At 44.2% G+C, this 23263-nt stretch overlaps 1 protein-coding gene across 6 annotated transcripts; it reads left to right on the forward strand.

Moving 5' to 3' along the window:
• Positions 1-848: 848 nt before the first annotated feature.
• Positions 849-20851, forward strand: PRKAB2 (protein kinase AMP-activated non-catalytic subunit beta 2). 6 transcript variants are annotated; one of them, XR_012515094.1, is made up of 10 exons: positions 849-1135; positions 1370-1548; positions 5953-6119; positions 6934-7027; positions 7256-7376; positions 11404-11480; positions 11598-11731; positions 12679-12747; positions 13642-13678; positions 14865-14909. XR_012515094.1 is itself a non-coding variant. In XM_074390074.1 (9 exons), exons 2-8 carry the CDS (start codon positions 1393-1395, stop codon positions 12719-12721), a joined length of 792 nt encoding a protein of 263 aa, XP_074246175.1. In that variant the 5' UTR covers positions 850-1135; positions 1370-1392; the 3' UTR covers positions 12722-12747; positions 14865-14951. The 6 variants fall into 6 exon arrangements, 5 of the variants coding, with proteins under 5 accessions (XP_074246175.1, XP_074246172.1, XP_074246173.1 ...); XM_074390074.1 differs by lacking the exon at positions 13642-13678 and having other exon boundaries at positions 850-1135; positions 14865-14951; XM_074390071.1 differs by lacking the exon at positions 11404-11480 and having other exon boundaries at positions 852-1135; positions 14865-20851.
• The last annotated feature ends 2412 nt before the right edge of the window (positions 20852-23263 follow it).

Genomic DNA, 23263 nt, shown 5'->3' on the forward strand with positions numbered 1-23263 from the left:
ACCCCGGTCGGGCTGGCGGCTCCTTCCCCGTCGCTCCGCGCAGAGCAACTTCTCCGTTTGGAGACGGAGTCTCGCTCCGCAGCCAGGCCGGACTGCAGCGCAGCGGCGCCATCTCGGCTCGCCGCGACCTCCGCCTCCCGGGGCCCAGCGAGTCTCCCGCCTCAGCCCCCCGAGTGGCCGGGGCCGCAGGCCCGCGCCGCCACGCCCGGCGGACGTGCGTGTTCTCAGTGGAGACGGGGCTGCCCCACGTTGGCCAGGCTGGTCTCGACCTCCCGACCTCGCGACCCGCCCGCCCCGGCCTCCCGAAGCGTCTGATGCCAGGCGTGAGTCCCCGCGCCGGGCGCGGCGGCCACCGCTTCCTTCTGCCGGAGCTGGAAGCGCGTTTCCTTCTTCCCGGCGGGGGTCCCGCCTCCCAGGCCGCCGGCCGCGCAGACGCCGCCCAGAAACCGCGCCGGCGCCCCTGAGGCCGGGCGGGGAGCCGCGCCGCCCCTCCCGCTCCGAGCCCCGGAGTCCAGGGACGCGGCCTGCGGGCGTCGCTCGGGGACGCCCCCTCCGCCGGGCGGTCTGAGGGGCGCGGCGGCCCAGCCGTCCCGCGCGCAGCCTCGCCGGGCTCCACAGGCCGCGCCCGCGCCCCCGCCCTTCACAGCCCCGCCCCGGCGCCCCCGCCCGCCCCGCGCCGCCCCCCGGCGCCCCCGCCCGCCCCGCCCCGCGCTCCCCCACCCCCCCGCGCCCCCGCCCTTCACAGCCCCCGCCCCGCCCCCCGGCTCCCCCCGCCCCGCCCCCCGGCGCCCCCGCGCACCCCCCGCCCCGCTCCGCGCACCCCCCCCCCCCGGCGCCGGAGGCTGCGCGCGCCGGCCCACCACCGAGGCGCCGGCCCACCACCGAGGCGGCGGCTAGAGCGGCCGGCGGGCCCCGGGCGCCGCGGCTGCGGGCCGCAGGGAACGCGCACGGGGCGGGCTCCGCGCCGCCGGCCTTGTAGCCATCTTAGGAGGACTCGCGGGTCGGCAGCGCGGGCTGCGGCTTCAATTTCAATAACTTTATTGGCGGCGCGACCTGCAGAACGGCCGTCACGTCAGTGGCCCCTGGAGGAGTGAGAGCTTCGCCCGAGGCGACTGGGGCCGGGGCGCCCCCGGCAGTGAGTGCGGGGACGCGGGGGGCGTCCCGATCGCGGGGCTCCCGAGCCGGGGGCGGCGGGGGCGCCGGGGCGTGTGCAGGCGTCCCCGCAGGCCGGGAGCGCGGGGGCTCCGGGGCTCGGCGGCCCCGGGGCGGGGAATCCCGTGCCCGGTCCCGCGGCGCAGGGGCGGGGCTGGGGGGCGCCCCCGACGCGGCGGCTGCGGTGTTCACCGCCGGGTGCCGTTCCCCGCGGTAGGTGGTCCCCGCCGAGCCGCAGCCATGGGAAACACCGCCAGCGACCGGGTGTCCGGGGACCGCCACGGCGCCAAGGCTGCACGCGCCGAGGGCGCCGGCGGCCATGCCCCCGGGAAGGAGCACAAGATCATGGTGGGAAGCACGGACGACCCCAGCGTGTTCAGCCTGCCCGACTCCAAGGTAGGCGTCCCGCGCCCCCAGCTGGTGGCGGTGCTGCAGCGGGTTGGTTTCCGGGCTCCTGTTCCCTGTCTCGGTTCTTTCCTACGGGGTACTGAACCGGGCTGTGGTGTTTTTGAATTAAAGGGATTTTTCAGGGACAGAGGTGTTGGGTGGTAATTCCTCTTGCCGTGCCGCCTTAAAATTATAAAGAGGGGGATTTTTGTTTTCCTGGTGTTCTGACTAATCTGTTGGCCACAGTTTTAGGATGGGGACAATAGACAGCCCCCCCCCCCCCTTGGTTTTTCCTAACAGGCACGACTGCCCTCTTCTATAGTGTTGTTGAATCTGTAGTTTGTAAGCTCTGGTGGAAAACTTCAGAGAGTAGGTTGCAGGAGCTGCTGACCATAGGTGGCAGTTTGTCACCTTTGCCTTGAGGTGGCTAAATGAGGTTCTTTTTTTTCTGAAAATTTCTGTATCAGTATCATTTTGGCCCTTCTAGTAGTTCTGCTCTTGTGATCTCTTCCCTTTTGGCAGGGCTGTGAGCAGCAACTACTTGCTTATGGAATATTTTCCCCTAGTCTTGGAGACCAATTAAGGACATCATTTGGTTGACTGCTTAGCTTTTGTCCCGTACTTTATAGTTGTGGTGGTTGAGATTATGCCACTCACGTTCCGCTGCTGCTCCTCAGGTGGGAGAGCAGATAATTCCACGGCTTGTTTACTCCCCAGTGGTACTTCAAAATGTTGCACGGCTAAAAATCTACAACCCAAAGCTGGCCGGAAGACCTTGCTCTCAATTCCAAGGACTTTCAGGAAGAGGGCAACTTCTTTTCACTCTCTAAGAAAGGACAGATGGAGCTGATAGCAGTGTTTACCATTTTGATGTTTCTAATCACTTTTAGGGTTGTCAGCATGAGATATATGTAATTTCTCCAAGTAGGCTGATGGGATGAGATGGAAAAAGGGAGGGCTTGAGGAGATTGGGGTGTGTTTGATGTTTCTTATCATTTCATCACTTCCCAGGGAACTGGGGAGGGCTTTAGAGAGTGAATAGAGTATTATTTGCCATATTGGTAGCGCATGGAATTTGGATTCTGTGATTGATTTCCTTGGATGTCAATTGATAACATAATCACAGCTGGGCGCACTGGCTCGGGCCTGTAATCCCATCATTTTGGGAGGCCGAGGCGGTCGGATCATTTGAGGTCAGGAGTTCGAGACCACCCTGACCAACATGGTGAAACCCCGTCTCTACTAAAAATACAAAAAAAATTAGCAGCGCGTTGTGGGGCATGCCTGTAGTCCCAGCTACTCGTGAGCTTGAGGCAGGAGAGTCACTTGAGAAGGTGGTCGTGGTTGCAGTGAGTCTAGATGGAGCCACTGCACTTGCACTCCAGCCTGGGCGACAGAGTGACAAAAATCACAGACAGAAGTGAGAGTGATTAAAAGGAGCATTTCTTGGGGTTTACTATCCATTCTTTTCTTCCCCTGAGAATTTATTCTTTATCATTGGGCTTTCTACAAGCCATCTGACTTAATTTCTTCAGAGCTTTCTAAAGGTGATCTGCCTCATTGTATTTTTACCCTTTTCTATGTTGATGACTCAGGATTTAAATACAGTGTATTTGTCAAACTGTGACTGCAGTAATTGGTGTCCTGATTAAAAGCCAGGTTGCTCTGTCTGATTTGGGGCCTATTTTGGATTATTTTTATCTCTCACCTCAGTCTTGCTTTTGGTGAATTAAGAACATTATTCAGATAATTTTCAGATTGCCTGAAAATTAGTTCAGATAATTCCTAAGGTCTCATTTAAATCTAAAATTTTATAGTTTTTAATCTACCCTCTTTACTTCTAACCTCAACATTTTACTTAAACATCAAACTGTAGTTCTAATTGTTTTGCCTGTTTTCCTGGTCGTTTTGCTGAGTAACTTGGAGTAAACAATCTTTCTGCTAGTCAGCTGCATTCATTCCTATCACAGAAATGTCATGTCATAAGTGGAAGGGCTTTCCTCCAAAGCTAGGCATATTAATAGTTTGTAGCTTTCAAATTATAAACTGAAAATCCTGCTGTGAAAGTAACTGACAGAAACAGGCGAGGGGCCTGCTTTGCTTTGAATGCTTGCCTTTTTCACTGGACTGGTTTGGTGGTTCTCAATCCTGTTTGCATATTAGAATCACCTGAGATGTCTTTAAATACTTTATGGAAAATTTGAAACATTTACAGTGTAGGAAGAAACAGTATAATGATGTCTGTATACAGGCTACCCAGTTTGAACAATGATCAGATCTTGAAGGAACATATAACATCTGTGTCCACTGTTCCCCCACTAGTTATTTTGAAGCAGATTTCCAGACATTATATCAAATATTATTTTATCTGTAATGTTTTAGGATCTACCTCTAAAGATGAGGGGTTTTTCTTTATTTTAACATAATCACGGTATATCTAGGAAGCTTTTCTCCTTTATTTTAACATAATTACAGTATTATCTAGGAAACTTTTTAAAAATAGATTCCCAGATCTTATATCTGAATCAGAATCTGAGGGTTATTCTTAGGCATATGTAAAATTCTTGCAATTCTAAGACAGCCAGTCATACAAGAGTGCATTGTTCTGAGAATATGTAATTTCCTCTTAAGTCAATTCCTTATATAATGTGAAAGTTCTTTCAATTCTCTTTCTCTGTTTACTTTGGATTATCCTGCTACTGGTGTCTTGTACTGTAGTTTTGGGGAATGTCTTTTTTTTGTTGTTTTTGTTGTTTTTTTTGAGACGGAGTTTCGCTCTCATTACCCAGGCTGGAGTGCAATGGTGCGATCTCGGCTCACCGCAACCTCCGCCTCCTGGGTTCAGGCAATTCTCCCGCCTCAGCCTCCTGAGTAGCTGGGATTACAGGCATGCGCCACCATGCCCAGCTAATGTTTTGTATTTTTAGTAGAGACGGGGTTTCACCATGTTGACCAGGATGGTCTCGATCTCTTGACCTCATGATCCACCCGCCTCGGCCTCCCAAAGTGCTGGGATTACAGGCTTGAGCCACCGCACCCGGCGGGAATGTCAAGAGAATGTATGAAGGGGAAACTACGTCAACCTTTTTGAAAAGAAGGCCCAAATGAATAAGCTAGTCCTTTTTTGGGAAAAAAAAAAAAAAAAAAAAGCCCACATTATTCTATTTTGTAATATTTAGGCTTAATACTATACAGTCTCATTTACCAAAATCACTTAAACCAGTCTAAAACAGGGGTCAGCAAACTTTCTGTAAAGGCCCAGATAGTAAATATTTTAGACTTTGTAGACTGTACAGTCTCCATTACAGCTATGCAATTCCGCCACTGTAGCGTGTAGGCAGCTATATGTAATACAGGTAAACAAGGCAGGTATGGTGGCTCGCACCTCTAGTCTCAGTTTCTCTGGAAGCTGAGGTGGGAAGATGGCTTGAGCCCAGAAGTTCAAGGCTGCAGTGAGCTGTGATCACACCACTCACTGCATTCTAGCCTGGGTGACAGAGCAAGGCTGTTTCTCAACAAATAAATAATAGGTAGACAAATAAGGGAGCTGTTTTCAAATAAAACTTGATAAAAGCATCTGGCTCACTGGCTGTCTGCCAACTCTTGGTCCAAAGGATGATAATGAAAAGAAATAGGAGATTTTTTTTTTTTTCCCAATCCCACATACCTCGTTCGATAAGATTACTACTTTTGATAAAGGAAACTATGTTTTTGATCTCTTGCTCCTTGAGGTTCTAGAATTTTTATTCCTACTCCTGAAATAATTAGTATAAACCTAGCATAGGGAAGCAAGTAAGATTTCATAGCTACTTCTCAAGTTTTAAGAAATCAGTGATCTGGTTTTTAAATTTTTACTTTCTTCTTTTTGTAACTTAGCAGAAATCGCGTTTATGAATTATGAATTTTGATATCTCTAACTTCCATTACAGCTGGTATGAGAGCTATACATATTTGCCTATAAAATATATGGACGACTTAATTATATTTTAATAGAACCATACTTTGTTTTTATATATTTTTTCTCTTAAAGACTCAGAAGTGTATAATAATTGCCTGCTTATGAGTTAAACTAGTGGTCGGGAATTAGCTTTTTTTTTTTTTTTTTTTTTTTTTAAGGGAGAGTCTAAGGCGCTGAAAGGGTCAATGATGTAGGTAGACTCAAAAGTCAGGCTATGATTTAGACAGTGCTTAAGCATAGGCCATTTGACCATTTTTGGTCCTAGATGAGTTTTTTTTGTGTTGTTTTTTTTTTTTTTTTTTCTATAATTTGTTCAAACTCAGAATTAGTTGCTGATTTTGGGGTTGATATCCTTCGCCAAAGCCTAGCACCCTTCTCTACCCTAGGGAGGAGAGTGACCTTTTAGAATTCTTGGGTCACAGTTTATTCTAGGGATGACCTACTCCTTCTTACAGCTCCCTGGGGACAAAGAGTTTGTATCATGGCAGCAGGATTTGGAGGACTGCGTAAAGCCCACACAGCAGGCCCGGCCCACTGTTATCCGCTGGTCTGAAGGAGGCAAGGAGGTCTTCATCTCTGGGTCCTTCAACAATTGGAGCACCAAGATTCCACTGATTAAGAGGTGAAGACAAGTGCCTTGGTTGAATCTAAGGGTCCAGGAATAGAGACCTAATTTCTTTTCTCAGAAGAGAAACCCCACTGGACTACTTTTCCCCACTGCTAAGGATTCTCTCTAGAACATGCCCTTTTCTGTGGCCACTTAGTATATCTGTGGGAATTTTTTAATCTTCATAGTGAGTCAGAGATGTTTTACCCCTTAGAATATGATTGCCTCAGAGGGACTCATAATAGCTTTGTGGCTACATTCTTTAGGGCTGTGTTATACAGATCCTGGCTCTGCTTGTGGGAAGTCTTCTGTAAACTGGGTGAGTCTTGTTGCTCTGACTTCTGCACTAAAGCAAAACACATTCTGAAGTTCTAGGTAGTCATGTTATTTATTGCTCCCAAAGCAATAACGAACGATTTAACTGGTTGTCAGAATGGCCCATTGTATGGTAGGTCATTTTCCAGAAAAAGTTCACCAAAAGAGAGAAAGAATACCTTGAGGCATTGTATCCTGAACCTACCTATCTTATTGGCACTGTTAGGAGCTTGTTCTGCTGACGCAACATAGTTATACTAAGGTGAACCATTCGACAGGATTAACGTTTTTATTATTCTTTTCCAGATATCGGTTAAGAACTAATATTGTTGGGAGGAGCTGGTAAATACACGTCCAAGATGATACAAAAAAGGAGAAGGGGTTTATGCATTGTTTTGCACACCAGGGGGTACAGTGGCTTAGGAATCGGGGAGATCATTCAGATGATACTATGATTGCCGCTTGGTCTTCTGAAAGGAACTCGGCCTGTTTGCTTTTCTGTTTTCTTCTGTAGCCATAATGACTTTGTCGCCATCCTGGACCTCCCTGAGGGAGAACACCAATACAAGTTCTTTGTGGATGGACAGTGGGTTCATGATCCCTCAGAGGTAAGGCCTTGATCTCCAAGGATAACCCCTGACTTAGCAGTCCCATTTCGGCTGTCATTTCTGTCAAGACTGGGCAGCTTCTGCCCTACACGGGAGGATTTCCGTCTTGATAGACCGTGGAGGTGCTGAGTCTAATCACCTGTCAATTTTAGGATAAAAGAGGAAGGTTGGATGGAAAAGATGGATTTGAAAGAGAGATTCAGTATTTTTTTCTATTCACCGTTTCAGCCTGTGGTTACCAGTCAGCTCGGCACAATTAACAATTTGATCCATGTCAAGAAATCTGATTTTGAGGTGTTCGATGCTTTAAAGCTAGACTCTATGGAAAGTTCTGAGGCATCTTGTAGAGGTAATTTTGTAGTATTTACTCTTTTTTTTTGCTGTGTCTTTCTTGTACCTTCCCAAAAGTTGTTTATGTATGTATGTATATATATATAGAGAGAGAGACAGAAAGAAGAAGAGAGTGAGGCAGGGTGGGGGAAAGGGTGGAGGGGAGAGAACGAGAGAGAGAGAGAGAGAGAGAGAGAGAGATTGAGATTTTCTCCTGTAAGTTTAGGTCTTTTCTTTGCTGCAAACACTCACACACATACACACACTGACAAAAGTCTCATGGTATAATGTTTACCTTATTACATGTGATACACTCCATTTGCTGTGTTATCTTTTGTAACTCACTAATGGGCTGAAAAGCTATTTCTAGTAATATTTCAGGTTTTCCACTGACCTTCGACGATATTACCCAGCAGAGGTGATACATGTCTGTAATTTGTCCCAAATGCTCCATCTTAATCCTGCCAGTTTGAGAGCTCAGTTAGCAGATTCATGATTTTTTTTTTTTTTTTTTTTTTTTTTTGAGACGGAGTTTCGCTCTTGTTACCCAGGCTGGAGTGCAATGGCGCGATCTCGGCTCACCGCAACCTCCGCCTCCCGGGTTCAGGCAATTCTCCTGCCTCAGCCTCCCGAGTGGCTGGGATTACAGGCACGCGCCACCATGCCCAGCTAATTTTTAGTATTTTTAGTAGAGACAGGGTTTCACCATGTGGACCAGGATGGTCTCGATCTCTTGACCTCGTGATCCACCCGCCTCGGCCTCCCAAAGTGCTGGGATTACAGGCTTGAGCCACCGCGCCCGGCCAGATTCATGATTTTTATGAGGCCCTAAAAGTGTGAAAGAAAAAAAAAAAGACAAAAAAAAAAAAAAAAAAGAACCACAGCCTGGGCAATATGGCAAGACCCATCTCTACATAAAACTTTTTCAAATTAGCTGAGTGTAGTGAGGGGCACATGCCTGTGGTCGCAACAACTTGGGAGGCAGAGGTTGGGAGGACTGCTTGAGCCCAGGAGGTTGAGGCTGCAGCGAACCATGTCTAAGCCTCCGCACTCCAGCCTGGGCAACAGAGCGCGGTCCTGCCTCAAAAACAAGACACCCCCATCCCCAACAACAATTCCGTTGTAGGTAATTGAAATTTTGTAAGTTTTTGGTTAGAAAAAAAGTCTTTGGAAGAGGAAAAGGTCTTTACACATTTTTTCCTCTAATATTATTTGATCCAAGGCCTTCACCTCTACTTAAAATTGCTATAGTATCAGACAATGTTTTGCTAACCACACCTGTAGTTACCATTTTGTTACTTTATATTAAGAGCTGAGACTATCTGAAGAATTGTGCACTGTATTGCCAGTGAGCACACTTCTCTCTTTATGAGTTAAAGCCTGCCTCTGCTACTAACTAGTTTTGCCATCATGAACAAATCTCTCAACCTTTTTCATTCTGAGTTTCTTCACAGTAAAACCAGGGACTTAAACTCTCAGTGATCTCAGCTGAGGAGGCACAGTAGCTTAAGTGGAACATACTTGAATCTCAAGGGAGAAGGGTGGTTTTTGCTGTTTCTAAAAGAAATTATTGGCTGGGCACAGTGGTTCACGCTTGTAATCCCAGCACTTTGGGAGGCCGAGGCGGGTGGATTACCTCTGATCAGGAGTTCAAGACCAATCCGGCCAACATGCTGAAACCCTGTCTCTACTAAAAATACAAAAATTAGCCAGGTTTGGTGGTGCGTGCCTCTAATCCCAGCCATTCCAGAGGCTGAGGCGAGAGAATCGCTTGACCCTGGGAGGCGGAGGTTGCAGTGAGCCGAGACGGCGCCACTCTGCTCTAGCCTGGGCAGCAGAGTGAGACTTCGTCTCAAAAAAAAAAAAAGAATTATCAATAGTGTGATAATCTGTTGAGGAAAGTTTTGAAAAATTTTTTTTCATCATATAAACCCAGAAGGTTAAACTGGACATTATTTTTGACTGGTGGGATAATAATTTTTTTTTTTTTTTTTTTTTTGAGACGGAGTTTCGCTCTTGTTAGCCAGGCTGGAGTGCAATGGCGCGATCTCGGCTCACCGCAACCTCCGCCTCCTGGGTTCAAGCAATTCTCCTGCCTCAGCCTCCTGAGTAGCTGGGATTACAGGCACGTGTCACCACGCCCAGCTAATTTTTTGTATTTTTAGTAGAGACGGGGTTTCACCATGTTGACCAGGATGGTCTCGATCTCTCGACCTTGTGATCCACCCGCCTCGGCCTCCCAAAGTGCTGGGATTACAGGCTTGAGCCACCGTGCCCGGCCCAAGTTCCATATATTTTTAAGATACTGTCAGAGTATTACTTTTACTTTTTTCCTTTTGCCTTACATGTATTTTTTTTTTTAGTTGACACATAACAATTGTACATATTTATGAAATACAATGTGATGTTTCAGTACGTTTATATGATGTGTAATGATCGAGTCAGGGTAATTAGCATATTCATCATCTCACAGATTCATCATTTCTTTGTGGTGATAATGTTCAAAATCCTTTCTCCTAGCTATTTTATTTTGTTACATTATTGTTACCTATATTCAGTCTATTGTCCAATGGAACACTGAAACTTAGTTCTTACAATGAAATTCTCACACCTGTAATCCCAGGACTTTGGGAGGCCAGGGTGGGAGGATCACCTGAGCCCAGGGGTTTGAGACCAGCCTGGACAACATAGTGAGACCCTGTTTCTACCAAAAAAATTAATTTGCCGGGCATGGTAGCACATGCCTTTAGTGCCAACTACTCTGAAGGCTGAAGTGGGAGGATTGCTTGGGCCCGGGAGGTCAAGGCTTTAATGAGCCATGATCAAGCCACTGCACTCCAGCCTAGGCGACAGAGCAAGACTCTGTCTCAAAAAAGAAACAGTAACATTTAAATAAAAGATATGTCATAATATAGTTCTCATCATTTTTGTGTATTCTATTCTCATCTACATACTTTTTTCATTTTTTTGAGATGTAATTTACACATAATAAGATTCAGTCTTAAAGTATACAACTCAGTAATTTTTAATAGATTCAGAGTTGCGTGATTATCACGACTATCCAGTTCCAGAGCATTTTTATCCCTCGCAGAATAAACCCTGTACCCATTAACAGTCACATCCCATTCCCTCTTCCTCTCAGTCTCTGGCAACCACAGATCTACTTGCTATCTTATGGGTTGGCCTGTTCTGGACATTTCATAGCAGTGGAATCCTACAGTATGTGGTCTTTTGTGACTGGTTTCTTAGACTTAGCGTGTTTTCAGGGTTCATCCATGTTGTAGCCATGTATCAGTACTTTGCTCTTGTTTTTATGGCTGAAAAAGGTCCATCGTATGGACATACTGTTTATCCATTCATTAGTTGATAGACACCTTGATTGTCTCCACTTTTTGGCTATTATAAATAATGTTATGAACCCTGGTGTACAAGTTTTTGTGTAGACATATGTTTTCATGTCTTTTGGGTATATACCCGAGTGTATAACTGCTGGGTCATGTGGTAACTTTATGTCGAACTCTTTGAGGAACTACCAAACTGTTTTCCAAACTGACTGTACCACTACATTCCTGCCAGCAGTGGGGATAGTATGAGTCTTCCAGTTTCTCCATTCCTTTGCTGACACTTGTTATTGTCTGCTGTTTGATTTTAGCCACCCTAGTGAGTACGAAGGGGTAGGATTATTGTGTTAATTTGCATTTCCCTAATGACAGTTACATACATTTTGTCCTTACTGTTGCAATCATTGTTGTATCCGTAGTCATAGGAGTTCATAAGCTGTTGTTTGGCTGGAAAAAAAGAAAAAAAAAATCTAATCTTTTCACATTGTTTGAAAGTTACAAGGCATCTTCACATCCATTACCTAATTTGATTTCCTCAAAAACATCATGAAATAGGGCAAAGATTATTTTTATTTTGTGAAGAAACTGACCCTTGCGGAGGGATTCTTCCAAGGTCCTACGATTGAGAAAAGGAGTAGCTCTTCCCCGAGCCTGGGTCTTTGACTCTTCTTCTCTTTGTCTCCCAAATCATGTTGCCATGTTGAGGAACTCCGTGGTTTATGTCCAGGGGACTCAGATTTTTCCTCCGGTTACCTTACAGCTGTAGATCCAACAGGTCACAGGTTTGTGATCCAGGACTTCTACCATATTTAATGTTAGCTGCCATGCATTGATAGCGTTTTCCATGCATTCTTGCTCATTCTCCAACTCTTTCTCCTATTTGCGTAAATATCTTTCAGACCTTTCCAGCTCACCTCCAGGGCCTTATGGTCAAGAAATGTATGTGTTTCGATCTGAGGAAAGATTCAAATCTCCGCCCATCCTTCCTCCTCATCTACTTCAAGTTATTCTTAACAAAGACACTAATATTTCTGTGAGTATCCTGAGTATTACTGGGGGATCTAGAGGTCTATGGCCATTTGGACCAAAGTTCAGTAATCTTAGAGGTTAGGATTATTACAGAGGTGTGTTGAGATTATGAATCATACACATCAATAACATTACAGATTTCCTTTTTCCAGTGCTGAGTCACAGCTTCTTCAGGGACTGATATAAAAATTTGTAGTTGTCTCCTCATCATAGTCTAATCAGGATAAGAGCTATAGACTTCTGTTTGAACACATGAAGGAGTAGTTACCGTTTGGGGATGTACGATAGAATAAAAGCTTTTTCTTTTTTTTTTTTTTTTTTTGAGACCTAGTTTTGCTCTGTCACCCAGGCTGGAATGTGGTGGCGTGATATCAGCTCACTGCAACCTCCGCCTCCCAGGTTCAAGTGATTCTCTGGCCTCAGCCTCCTAAGTAGCTGGGATTACAGGTTCCCGCCACCACGCCCAGCTAATTTTTGTATTTTTAGAAGAGATAGGGTTTCACCATGTTGGCCAGGCTGGTCGTGAACTCCTGACCTTGTGATCCTCCCGCCTCGGCCTCCCAAAGTGTTGGGATTACAGGCGTGAGCCACTGCGCCCGCCAAAAGTTTTTTGTATATTATCTCTATTCAATCTACTTGATTCCTGCTATGATTATTTGCCTTGTAACACAACTCTTCCTTGCGTGTTGTGGGCAAGGCTTTTATTTTAGCTCTCTTAAGAAAGATTAGTAGATGCTGAAGCTTAGGATTTCTGCCCTGGACTGATAATTTTTCTAGTTTTCTGTAATAGGATTGTATCAATGATACATACTGGAGTGGGTGCATTATTAAAAAGAGATAACACATTCTAGATTAAATTTTTCAACATCCCAGAGAGCTCTGAGGAAGGGTAAGCTGTTTGGTTTGTCTGTGCATTACTTTCATTTAGTAATTTTTTTCTCTTTCTCTTAGTGTGACCCAGCCTTACTCCCTGAGCCCAACCATGTTATGCTGAACCATCTCTATGCCTTGTCCATTAAGGTAAGTGGTAACCCTGGCTCTGCAAAGAGCTCCCTGGAGTGAGAAGACGCGGTTACATACGTTCTCAATGGTTACTTTCTCTGCTATTTCACTGAAGCCGAAGCTGGTAGTAATGATCAAATTATGGAAGAACTCTCTTTTTTTAATTACTAGGTTGTTTGTTTTAAAATCTCGGTCTCTGAGATTTGGCTGGTTGTATTGCCCAAATTGATAGGAGTTTTTTGCTGCCCAGTTACTTTTTGGGTGACTAGAATCTTTAAACCAGCTACTTACTTAAGTTTGAGTTCATAGTACAGGATTTCATCTGCAGAAAAAGCAGGTTTCACTTCCAGTTCAAAGTAATGCTTGAATGTGATATTAAGGCTTTCACTTCTTTACAGGTAGAATTGAGCTACTTTCGGGTGCCCCATTCGTATGTACTTAGGGGCTTATATGTCTCCTAAACACGAGGTAATGGAGAAATGTGACCAGATTTGCCTGGTCCCCTTTAACTCTAGAGTCCTCCTTGGTTTTTCTGCTGCTTTAGAGTCTTGAGTTGAAAATAGCCACTCTATTCTGTCTTGTTATGTCTTTGTGGTTTGGCTACTGGAATAAAGTTATATAGCTCTGTGGTTATGAAACTAGGCTGATTATCATCAGAATCTCCTGGGCTGCTTCTGTCAAAGTACAGATTCCACAGTTCCATTCCTAGAGATTCTGAAGAAGTGTATCTAGGATGGGCCCTAGTAATTTTTTTCAGCTGCTTTTACTTCTTGGATGTGTAGCTGGATTTGGGAAATCACCGGTACGGCTAACAAGCTATGTGGTACAATGTAACACTTAGAAATATATTACTGAATTTAATTTTTATAATAACCTGTGAGATAAGTATTATTTTTAACCCCTGTTTTATAGATAAAGAAACTAAGGCTCAGAGAAGGTCAAATTGCCAGTAAGTACCAGAGGCAGGACTGAGGTCCAGCCCTCCATGCTGACTCCGTGTTCTTTCCTGTATCATCATCATGCCAGGTCTTTCCAAGATGGTCTTTCTCACCTGGTCCTCATTTCCACAAAACCCGTGGAAGTGTCGAGTGAATTTTTTACCTGCCTTGCGTCTGTCATATTTAGGCTTTAGTTAGTCAACACGATTGATTCTGGAATGTTACCATGTCAGTCAACATGATTCTGGAATGTTAACCCGAGAAGCATTCAGTGTGGATAATACAGCGTTGGGGGAGGTGGAAGGACACACTGGTTCTAAACTGGATTTGCTTGGGTTATTTGGGATCTGATGGATTTTGCCTCCTGTAACTGCTCCTTGGGCGTCATTTAATATGCATAGGCTTGCCGCCGCCTCCTGTGGTACGTCTATAGTCTGTAACACAGCCTGGGAAATGGTGCCTCTTGCTCTCTTCTTACTGGTTCTGACTCAGGTGAAGATGTGGATTATTGTGGCTCAGCTTGGTTCTGACCCATTCCTGATTCTCTCAGATTATTTAGGTGGTTCGGAATTGATCCATTGGATTGGGTGTCCTTCTGAAGAGGATTTTGGTGCTTGCTTTGTTCAAAGATAGAAAGGGATTCTTAGGTTCCCTCTAAATCAGAGAGGACTTTGTGAATTATCCCCGGTATTAAATGGAAATTCGACCTGCTTTGGGACTTGGGAATTGTTTTTCAGAAGGATTGTTTCTTTTTTTCTCTTTGTCTTTACGACTTTCTTCTATATATGGATGCCAGCATATTTCTTTCTTTTCCTTGCTAGTTTAAAGCCCGATATCAGAATTTAAACTAGAGAAGGGAGCAAGGTAGGAGACTAATACTTCTTCAGCACTTATATGTCAGAAACTGTGCCAGATATTGTCATGTAATCAGCAGAGCCACCTTAATGGTAGGTATTATCTTTTGTAACAACGAGGTAAAAAGACTTAGACACACTTGGTAAATCACCCAAGGCCACAAGTAGAATAATAATAGGAATCAGATTGGAACTGAAACTGATTTGACTCCAAAACCAACCTTCTTCTCTTATATCAAACTGTCTCTGTTAAAAGTGAGTGACTGTGAAGGACTGATGGCTGGGAGGAGCTACCTACTGTCTTAACTAATGAATTAGCCGCATGTGTTTCTTTTCCTTGCAGGACAGTGTCATGGTCCTCAGCGCAACCCATCGCTACAAGAAGAAGTATGTTACTACTCTGCTATACAAGCCCATCTGAAGGGATCCTTTCTTACCTCCGAGGATTCAGGAGAAACATCTCCCTTGCCTTTCTGGACTGAACCAGTCTTACCTGAGACTGGAAGGCTGATTTGCTTTGAGGCTGATATGTGTGTTTCAGAGCCTCTGAGTAGGATGCTCTGCTTTTGCATTTGATTGCAGATGAGAGCTTTATGAGTTCACGGAATTTATTTTAAGAAAAAAATATATATACATATGAGGAGAAGGTAAATGGAAGCCTCCTAGCCCCAGCTAGAAGTATTGTCTCTGCCTGTGGGTTTTCACCAAGACCTATTTGGGGGCGCTGCAGGAACAACTATATAGGAAGCTTTTTTCCTAAAATGAGAGAACAGCAGACTCTTAGGATCCTTGCTGGGCGGAGGTTCTATCACTGCTACCTTTGCTCTCCAAGGAACGGGCTTGTGCTGGACAGCTGCCCTACTTAATACAGCTGCCTCATCGCAAGGGCAGCTTTTCTTGCATGGGTTCTCTATATCCCCAGAGTATGTGGCACAGTCTGTGTTGTTGATAAGATGCCAGATGCCTCACAAGAACCCTTTCTCCCATTTCACATTCGTCCTTTAAGAGCCTCCCATACCTGACCCCTCTCTAACACAAAACTCATTGGGTAAGTGACTTTTTATGGCACCTGACCCACCCCAGAGAGGAGGGCTGCCAGAAGGTCTTTTTAGCCCAGCACAGGCCCAGGCCACCTTGTAGTGCTTGCTTTAACTTCTAAAGAAAATACGTCTCAGCATTATAAGACAGGCAGAATGCGGAGCATCTGCTTTTTTGTTTGAGTTTGGTGCCAAGGCTCAGGCTGTATTGGCAAATTCCCAAAAGTCTTCCCACTTGGCCTGGCCCTGCTTCTATCTTTTCTCTCTCAGCACACACTTCTGAAAGTAAGAGTGAAACCAGGGAGTACTTTCATGTCTTTCATCCTTGAAAGATTTTTACGTGCTTGCATTTTTTTTTTTTTTAATTTAAAAATGTCTTTTCATTGGTCTTAAGAGACTGCATTGGAGAATTTCAGGCTTTTGATAAATGCTTCTTCAAATTCTCTTCTCTAGTCTAGCCCTCCGTGGTCTTAGATTAATATGGCCAACCCTATACACATCACTCAACACTGCTCTAGATAAACTGCTCAGGTTCATTTAACTCCTTGAACTTGATGCACCTAACGGGTTCCCTCATTTTAAAGATTTGTTAGGCCAAGAAACAAGAAAGTATTCCCAATATTCCCAACCATGAAAAGCATCATGCTTTGCACCAAGTGTTAACAAGATCATTTTGTACTCCGGCCTCTTCTTTTTAAAGGTGTCTGGTGATGAAGTGGGGTCACTGATTTCCATTTGTGAACTGAAAAATATTCAATCGACTTTAGGGGTTCAGAGATAAAATATTTTTGCCCAGGTGGCTGGGGCTCTTCCGTTTTACAGATAAGAAGGCAAATATTCAGCACCAAAGGAGGCTAAACTGTTGATGAACGAGAGACTCCCTGACTGCTCAGATGAGCCTAGCCACACTGAAAGGGCACCTCCAGGTCAGGTTAGCTACCTCCTGTCTTTCCCATGCAAAGCGGACAACACAGTTCTCTTTGGGCCTGTAGACCTCTTGGGTTCCAGGTGTGATAGAGTAAGGTGTGGGGTTGTTGTTTTGCTGGGATGCAAATAACTAAAGGCTTTGGCGGTTAACTGCTAAGAGTAAATCCTGCTTTAGCCATCCGAGGCCACCTTCTGCAGCAAAAGGCTTTTGTGGAGAACATTTTATGGTCCCAAACACTTTTTGAATAGTGTGCCATTTAAAAATCCAGGCCAGAGCCTATTACAACTAACTCTCAGGATTTACCGTCTTCAATTGTACTAGAATTTTGTTTTTATCCAATACCCATTAAATAAGTGGGCCGCTTAGGAAGATTCAAAATCTTGGTTGTTACATGAAGTTTGTCATATTCGTATTTCTTGTAAACAGTATCAACATGTAGTATCTACGTGTTCATGTGTGAAAATTTTTACTCCACACAGGTGTATCAGTAGAGTGGGGCAGGAAAAGCGATCTCTTCAGTTTCTCTCAGGCCCAAGGCTTTTGTGAAATGGGTTTGCCTCCAGTGACAGGGTTTGGTGCTAGTGACCTTCAGATCTTTTCTATCTGGAAATGTGCAGAGTGCGTCAGTTTCCCCTGTTCTGCGGTAACTCTCAGCCAGATGTGAAGTGGGAGCCTACCAGCCGGCACAGAAGGAACTGGGGAGGAGGAACTGGGTGAGGACTCCTTCAGCACTGCGCTTTTCTATCCTGCTGACACACCCCATGGTTCTGACAGGCCTTGTCTCACTCTGCCTGGAAGAGAGGGAGGGAGAGAAGGAAGTAACCCAAAGTACTTCTCGTTCCTCCTTGTGTATTGATTAAAGGGATAATGAATTTTATGCAGGAGAGAGTTTGACAGATTTTGAAAATGTCTTAAAGGCAAAAAAAAAAAAAAAAAAATCTTTTTTCGCCTTTATTTTGCCTGTTGGAATTTTACAGAGTCAAAGTAGGCAGAATAAGAAAATAGCTCTTCACAGGGGCTAACCCTTAATGAGTCAGCATGGTTTTGGAATTGTGGGGAAGAGAAGAGGGGCCGAGCTGAGGCGTAATGATAAGGAGAAAAAAGGCTTGAGTCACGTAGAACAGAAAATGTCGTCTTTGACGCAGAAATTAAAGCAGACACCACATGGTGGTGTCCTTGGATCTCACCGTACAGAATCAGAGTGTATAACCAACTTCCCTTTGCATCTTGTTCCAGTTAGCTTCCCTTTCCTCTCTAGCCTGCTGTAAGCTCATTTGTCAGGGAGACTTCACCAGTGTGTCAGACGTTACCTAAAACACATGGGTTGGTCATGCCGCTGGTACAGAGAAATTCCACACCATGATTATTAGCCTCCTTTAAGCTTGGAATTGGATGGGATTTAACCATTCTGGGCAACACCCCTGAAGGACATACCTGACCTCAGTAGGGTTGGCTTTTTAAACGTGTGCTTGTATGGTAGAGAAGCTTTGTAAAAAAAGAATCCAAGAGAAGCTTGTGCGAATCCTACAACCCAGGCCCATTCACTTTGTTCCAGTTCTTTCTTGTCTCTTGTAGATCTAATGGGTCTGGGATAAAAACTTTGAAAAGTGGCCGTAGTCCATGTATGCTGTTAAAATGAAGTTACGTTTGGAAAGAAGTGATACCTCTAGACTGGGTTTATATTAATCTGGGATATAAATGGAGAAGACATACTAATAGAATTCCCTGCTTTTCATTGGGGAAATAGGGCTTGAATAATTTTGACCTCAACTAAAAAATGATATGCAATAGTCTATGTTTGTGTGTGTGTGAAATTCATTCTGTTCTCAGAGATTTCTACATTCTCACATTCTAGTGCTTTGGGGCATGGACTTAACAGCAGATGTACAGTGTATTCCTGCATTATTCCGATTCATCCTTAAAGCCCAGTTTTTGCTGTCTTCTACCAGGGCTGCTGACTCCAGTTACCCGTGGTACGGAGGACCTGGGAGGGTAGCAACTAGGGTCTTTCAAAACTCTTTGGATCTAAGCGTTTGTCTCTCCTTGAGTGCCAGCCGCAATTGGAGATGGAAGGACTGTGATTTCTGCAATGAACCCAGACTTGTAGAGTAAAAAGCCAAATCTTTTAATAAGAAAGAAGGAAAAAAGAGAAAAACTCAAGTCTATTACTTAGAGAGTCCAGTTCTTAGCAATGGAATCCTTCTGAGATTCTAGTTTGGGCTTCGTCTTGATTTGCTGTTCTCAATTGTGCTTCGAAGTGAATAAGCTTTATTACAAATTAATTTTTTACTAGTTTCAATATTAATTGGAGTTAACTTGAATTAATTGTATGTAGCACAGCACTTTTGCAGTAAGACAGGTGTGAAATACTAAACACTATGGATTTTGTAGGTGTCAGGTTAAATGGTCAACGGATACCTACATTAAGTAATATGTTAGGTATTGGTGATCTTACTTCGTTTCTGTTCCCCTCCACGAAACACTTACCCAACCCAGCTTGTGGTTTGGGGACAGCCAAAGCTCACTGCTGTTGGTCAGTCCTAATCTCTGCATGGGTCTCACATATGAGACTTGTTTGAATTTTGGTAAATTGGAGCATGCTGGTTGGTATTCCATGGCAGCATTTCGAATGAGTGCAGCTCCGTGTCTGTCGGAAAGGAGAGATACGACTATAATTCGAAGGGAGTTAAATATGTGAGTCCTCTTTTAAATGGTGCTTTTTGTAACCTTTAATGCTGAGTTACAGAGCTGCGTTTCAATATTTCATACAGGAGTGGAATACAGGAGTGGATTTTAAAGCTGTTCTCCAAATGTGATTTGTCACCAGACTCTAACACACCTGGAAATTATATGACGTGACACATAGAGAAATGTTGTGGGGTTTTTCCATGAAACTGTTTAATAAAATTATTATACAGCAATAATATTTGAGTTATTTATTGATGACTAATTATATTATCAGTGTCAGTTTGTCTTGGTGTCTCAGGGCCTAAATAATGAGCACTGCAAAACAATACATTTGAAAGAGAGAAATCTTAGGTGTAGGGGACACAAATGATGTCCTTCTATCACTTTTTCTCTTCTTTTTGTTTCAGGCTCTGCCAGCATTAACTGTAGGAATACAGACGTAGTCCGTGATTTGGTTTTCAGCATATTCTCTGAGCTGCTTGTACGTTCAGCTATCATCCTGTCCTGGATACGCTGAGCGCTCAGACCAGTGATTCCTAGCCCTGGCTGCACGAGTCATATCACCCATGGAGACTCTAAACATTGATGCCCAGTCCATTTCCACCCGAAATGGACATCTCTGGTATGGGGTCCGGGCATCTGCATTTTTGAAGTTCCCCCAGAGAACACTAATAGACATCTAGGATTGAGGACTGCTATCTTGGACCCTTCCTATTCTCTTTGTCAGATACACCGTCCGACATTGCATATGAAAACATCATATGCTTTATTCTGACAGCAGATCATTCAACTCAGATGGCCTTGGTCAGGGCCATGATTATCATGCGATTTCTGTTTCTATTCCATCATTTCACAAAGTTTCTACGTGGCTGGCCTCTGGACTACCTTGTCCTAAAACAACCACGCTGTCATATATTTGGTGCTTTAAACAGTCAACTGAGTTGAACTAAGGGAGGAGAGGCCGACAGTGTGGAGTGTGAGAAGAACGTTACTGAGGACGTGGAAGTGCAAGACAGGGACATGAAAGGAAGCCCTGTGAGTGACGGTAGTGATCAACCAGAACAGTTCACCTGAAACCGCAATCGCAGGTCAAGAGATTGCCTCCAAATGAGATGTGGGAAGTGGGTTATGGTATGAACTCGGCCTCTGGAAGAATGGTCTCCTAAACATCATGCACCCCAGTCACTGAACACAAAATAGCACCAGAATTGCACCAGGGCCCAAACTTGCTCTGCTTTGCTTGCTAAAGCATTTATTTCTGGCCCACTTGGCTTGGAGTCTTGAGTGTCTCTTCCAATGACCCCCCTTCTCTCCTGTGTTGACAGTTACCCACGAGACAAGTGATGATGGCGCATCACGAGTCTCTCCTCTCCCTACTCCTCTGTCCTCTGTGGTCACTGTTGATCCAGAATCACACATGCAGGTCTGGAATACCATGTCCCTTTGTCTAAACCATTCCCTGACTCCAAGGCACGTACATTGACTGAAGATGAACTCCGTGCTCTCCTGGCGGTGAACATTCAGCACTTAGCTGCATTCTGAAGGAGGCTCCTGTCTTGAGAGTTCTCCCTTCCTATTGACTTCCTAAGTAGAAACGCAAAGTTCTTTGTCAGAAGTTAGAAAGTTTAAGGCCTGTATGCTGGGTGATATTTTAAACACAAAGTAGGTTTTCACAGACTTGTCAATGACTCCTGAACTAATTTCCCTTTACTACATCTTCCAGAGCCCTTTTGCTAGGGACAACTTATGATGAGGACATTAGGTAAGGACGTTGAACCCCTGAAAAGGTCATGGAGGTTACCACAGACCTGTGTACCTGGACGGGGTTGAGGGGTGGACTCTGACTCCAGACCAGCTGATATTCAAAACTACAACTCTTACTTTGGGGGGAGGGATCTCTGTTATTGATCACAATCGTTCTGGATCACAATTATAAATCAGGTATTGGGATTGGGTAGTGGAATGGGTATTGGACTCAACAGAATCTTGGAAAATATTTCCAGGGGTCAGGGGGTAGGCCGTAAATATTACAGATGTTTGGAGACATTTGTGCCAACCTGAAGATGGTGTTTCTTTTTCTCAATTAGCAGAGCTGTGTTCTGTTGGTCATCTGGGAGAGGGGTCAGTCGAGAGTTAGAATATCTAGGGATGATGTAAAGGAATATGACAGCCCAGAAATCTACCAGATTAAGAGCCAGTCTGAGCTCAGAGAGGCTTTTGCGGCAAAATATGGCATTTTATTTTCAGATGGAGCTGAGCACTGTGGCAGTAACCAGCATTAGATGAACTGAAGTTCAGGAGATAAGGTAAAACTATCCAAGGTGAACTGAGATTTCTAGCCATTTTATCCCCGGGGCCCATTTGCTGACTCTGCGCATGAACTGAGGACTGACCTTTGCTCAGACAGAGGGTATTAGATGGGTCAAATGACATTAAATACCAAGCAGTGGATCCCTAAAACATGGGAAACAAATGAAGTGATCCCTTTAGTTGCCCAGCTTCCTACCCTGAGAGTGTTTCTGGGTTATAACTGGAAAACGGAGTTTCCAGCCTGGTGAACTCCTTGAGCTGAGAACGTTAAGTACAGAAGTCACAAGAGTTTTGCATCAGTAGTGGAGGACAATAAGCCCAAGGCTGAATGCTTATGGTAGGCAGAACCATGGCCCTCCAAAGATGTCTGCATAGTAATTCCCAGAATCTATGATTGTGTTAGGCTACGTGTTGAAGGGTAACTAAAATTGCAGATGGAATCAAGTTTGCTAATCAGCTCACCTTGAGATGGACAGATTACCCTGTATTACTTCGTTAGGCCCAATCTATTAACTTAACTTGCTGTTGCTGGCTTTTGAAGATGAAAAAGAATTACAGTGCTCGCTTCGGCAGCACATATACTAAAATTGGAAAAAGAATTACAAACCTGGGAATGTGGGTAGCCTTAGGAGCAAGGAAATGGATTCTCAGAGCCTCCAGGAAGAAACATGGTGGCTTTTAGTTCAGGAAGACCCATTTCGGACATACATTTGTATTGTTTTAAGTCACTGAGTTTGTTGTAATTTGTCAACAGCAGTGATAAAAACTGAATACAACATGGCTAAGGTCTGATCTAATACCTTAAATGCAAGAGCCGTGGGATCAAGTTATTTCCAAGTAACTTACCTGCATCCTAGGACAAAGGCCAATAATATTTATAGGCAAACAAAAATGTTCATCACGAAACAAGAAAACGTTCACCATATCCGACATCACAAAAAAATTATGAGGCATTCAAAAAAAATAGAAAAACCATAATGAGAAAAAAAAAATCCATCAGTTGAAATTGACTCACAACTGATACAGAGGATCGAAATAGCAGACAGTGGAAACAATAATAAGTTTATACGTTCAAAGGCTGGAGGAAACATTGAACATGTTTATATAAATATATGTTTGTTTTGTCACATGTCTGAAAGACCCAAATTGAACTTTATAGATTAAAACTACAAATCATGAGAAATAAAATATACTGGCTAGGATGAACATTAGATTAGACATTGCAAAGAAAGATTATACTTGAGAGACATAAGAATGGAAACGACACAAAATAAAACAGAAAAAAGGCGTAAAGCTGAACAGCACATCAGTGAATTGTAGAAAAACTTCAAGTGGCTTAATAACTGGTACTATGTGTGTCCCTTCCAAAATTCATGTTCAGATTTCATCTCCATTGTGGTGGTATTGATTGGGGCCTTTTAGGAAGAGATTAGGTCATGTGAATGGCATTAAGGCATTGCTTCACACAGAGTTTTGGCCCTTTTTGCTGTCGGTGCCTTGATCTAGGGCTTCCCAGCCTCCAGAACTACAAGAAATAAGTTTCTATTATTTCAAAATTACCTAGTCTATGGTATTTTATTATGGAATAAATGAACCAAGACAAATGGAATAGTTGAACGAGGAGAGGAATAGAACGGCTATTAGTAGAAATAGTGACCCGAATTTCCCCAAATTTGATGAACCCTATAAAGTCACAGATCTAAGTCATTCAATTAACCCCAAGCACAAAAAATAAGAAAAAAACTAAATGAAGGCAAATCCTAATACAATCTCTCAAAC

Source organism: Saimiri boliviensis, chromosome 19, assembly GCF_048565385.1.
Source record: "Saimiri boliviensis isolate mSaiBol1 chromosome 19, mSaiBol1.pri, whole genome shotgun sequence".
Lineage (NCBI taxonomy): Eukaryota > Metazoa > Chordata > Mammalia > Primates > Cebidae > Saimiri > Saimiri boliviensis.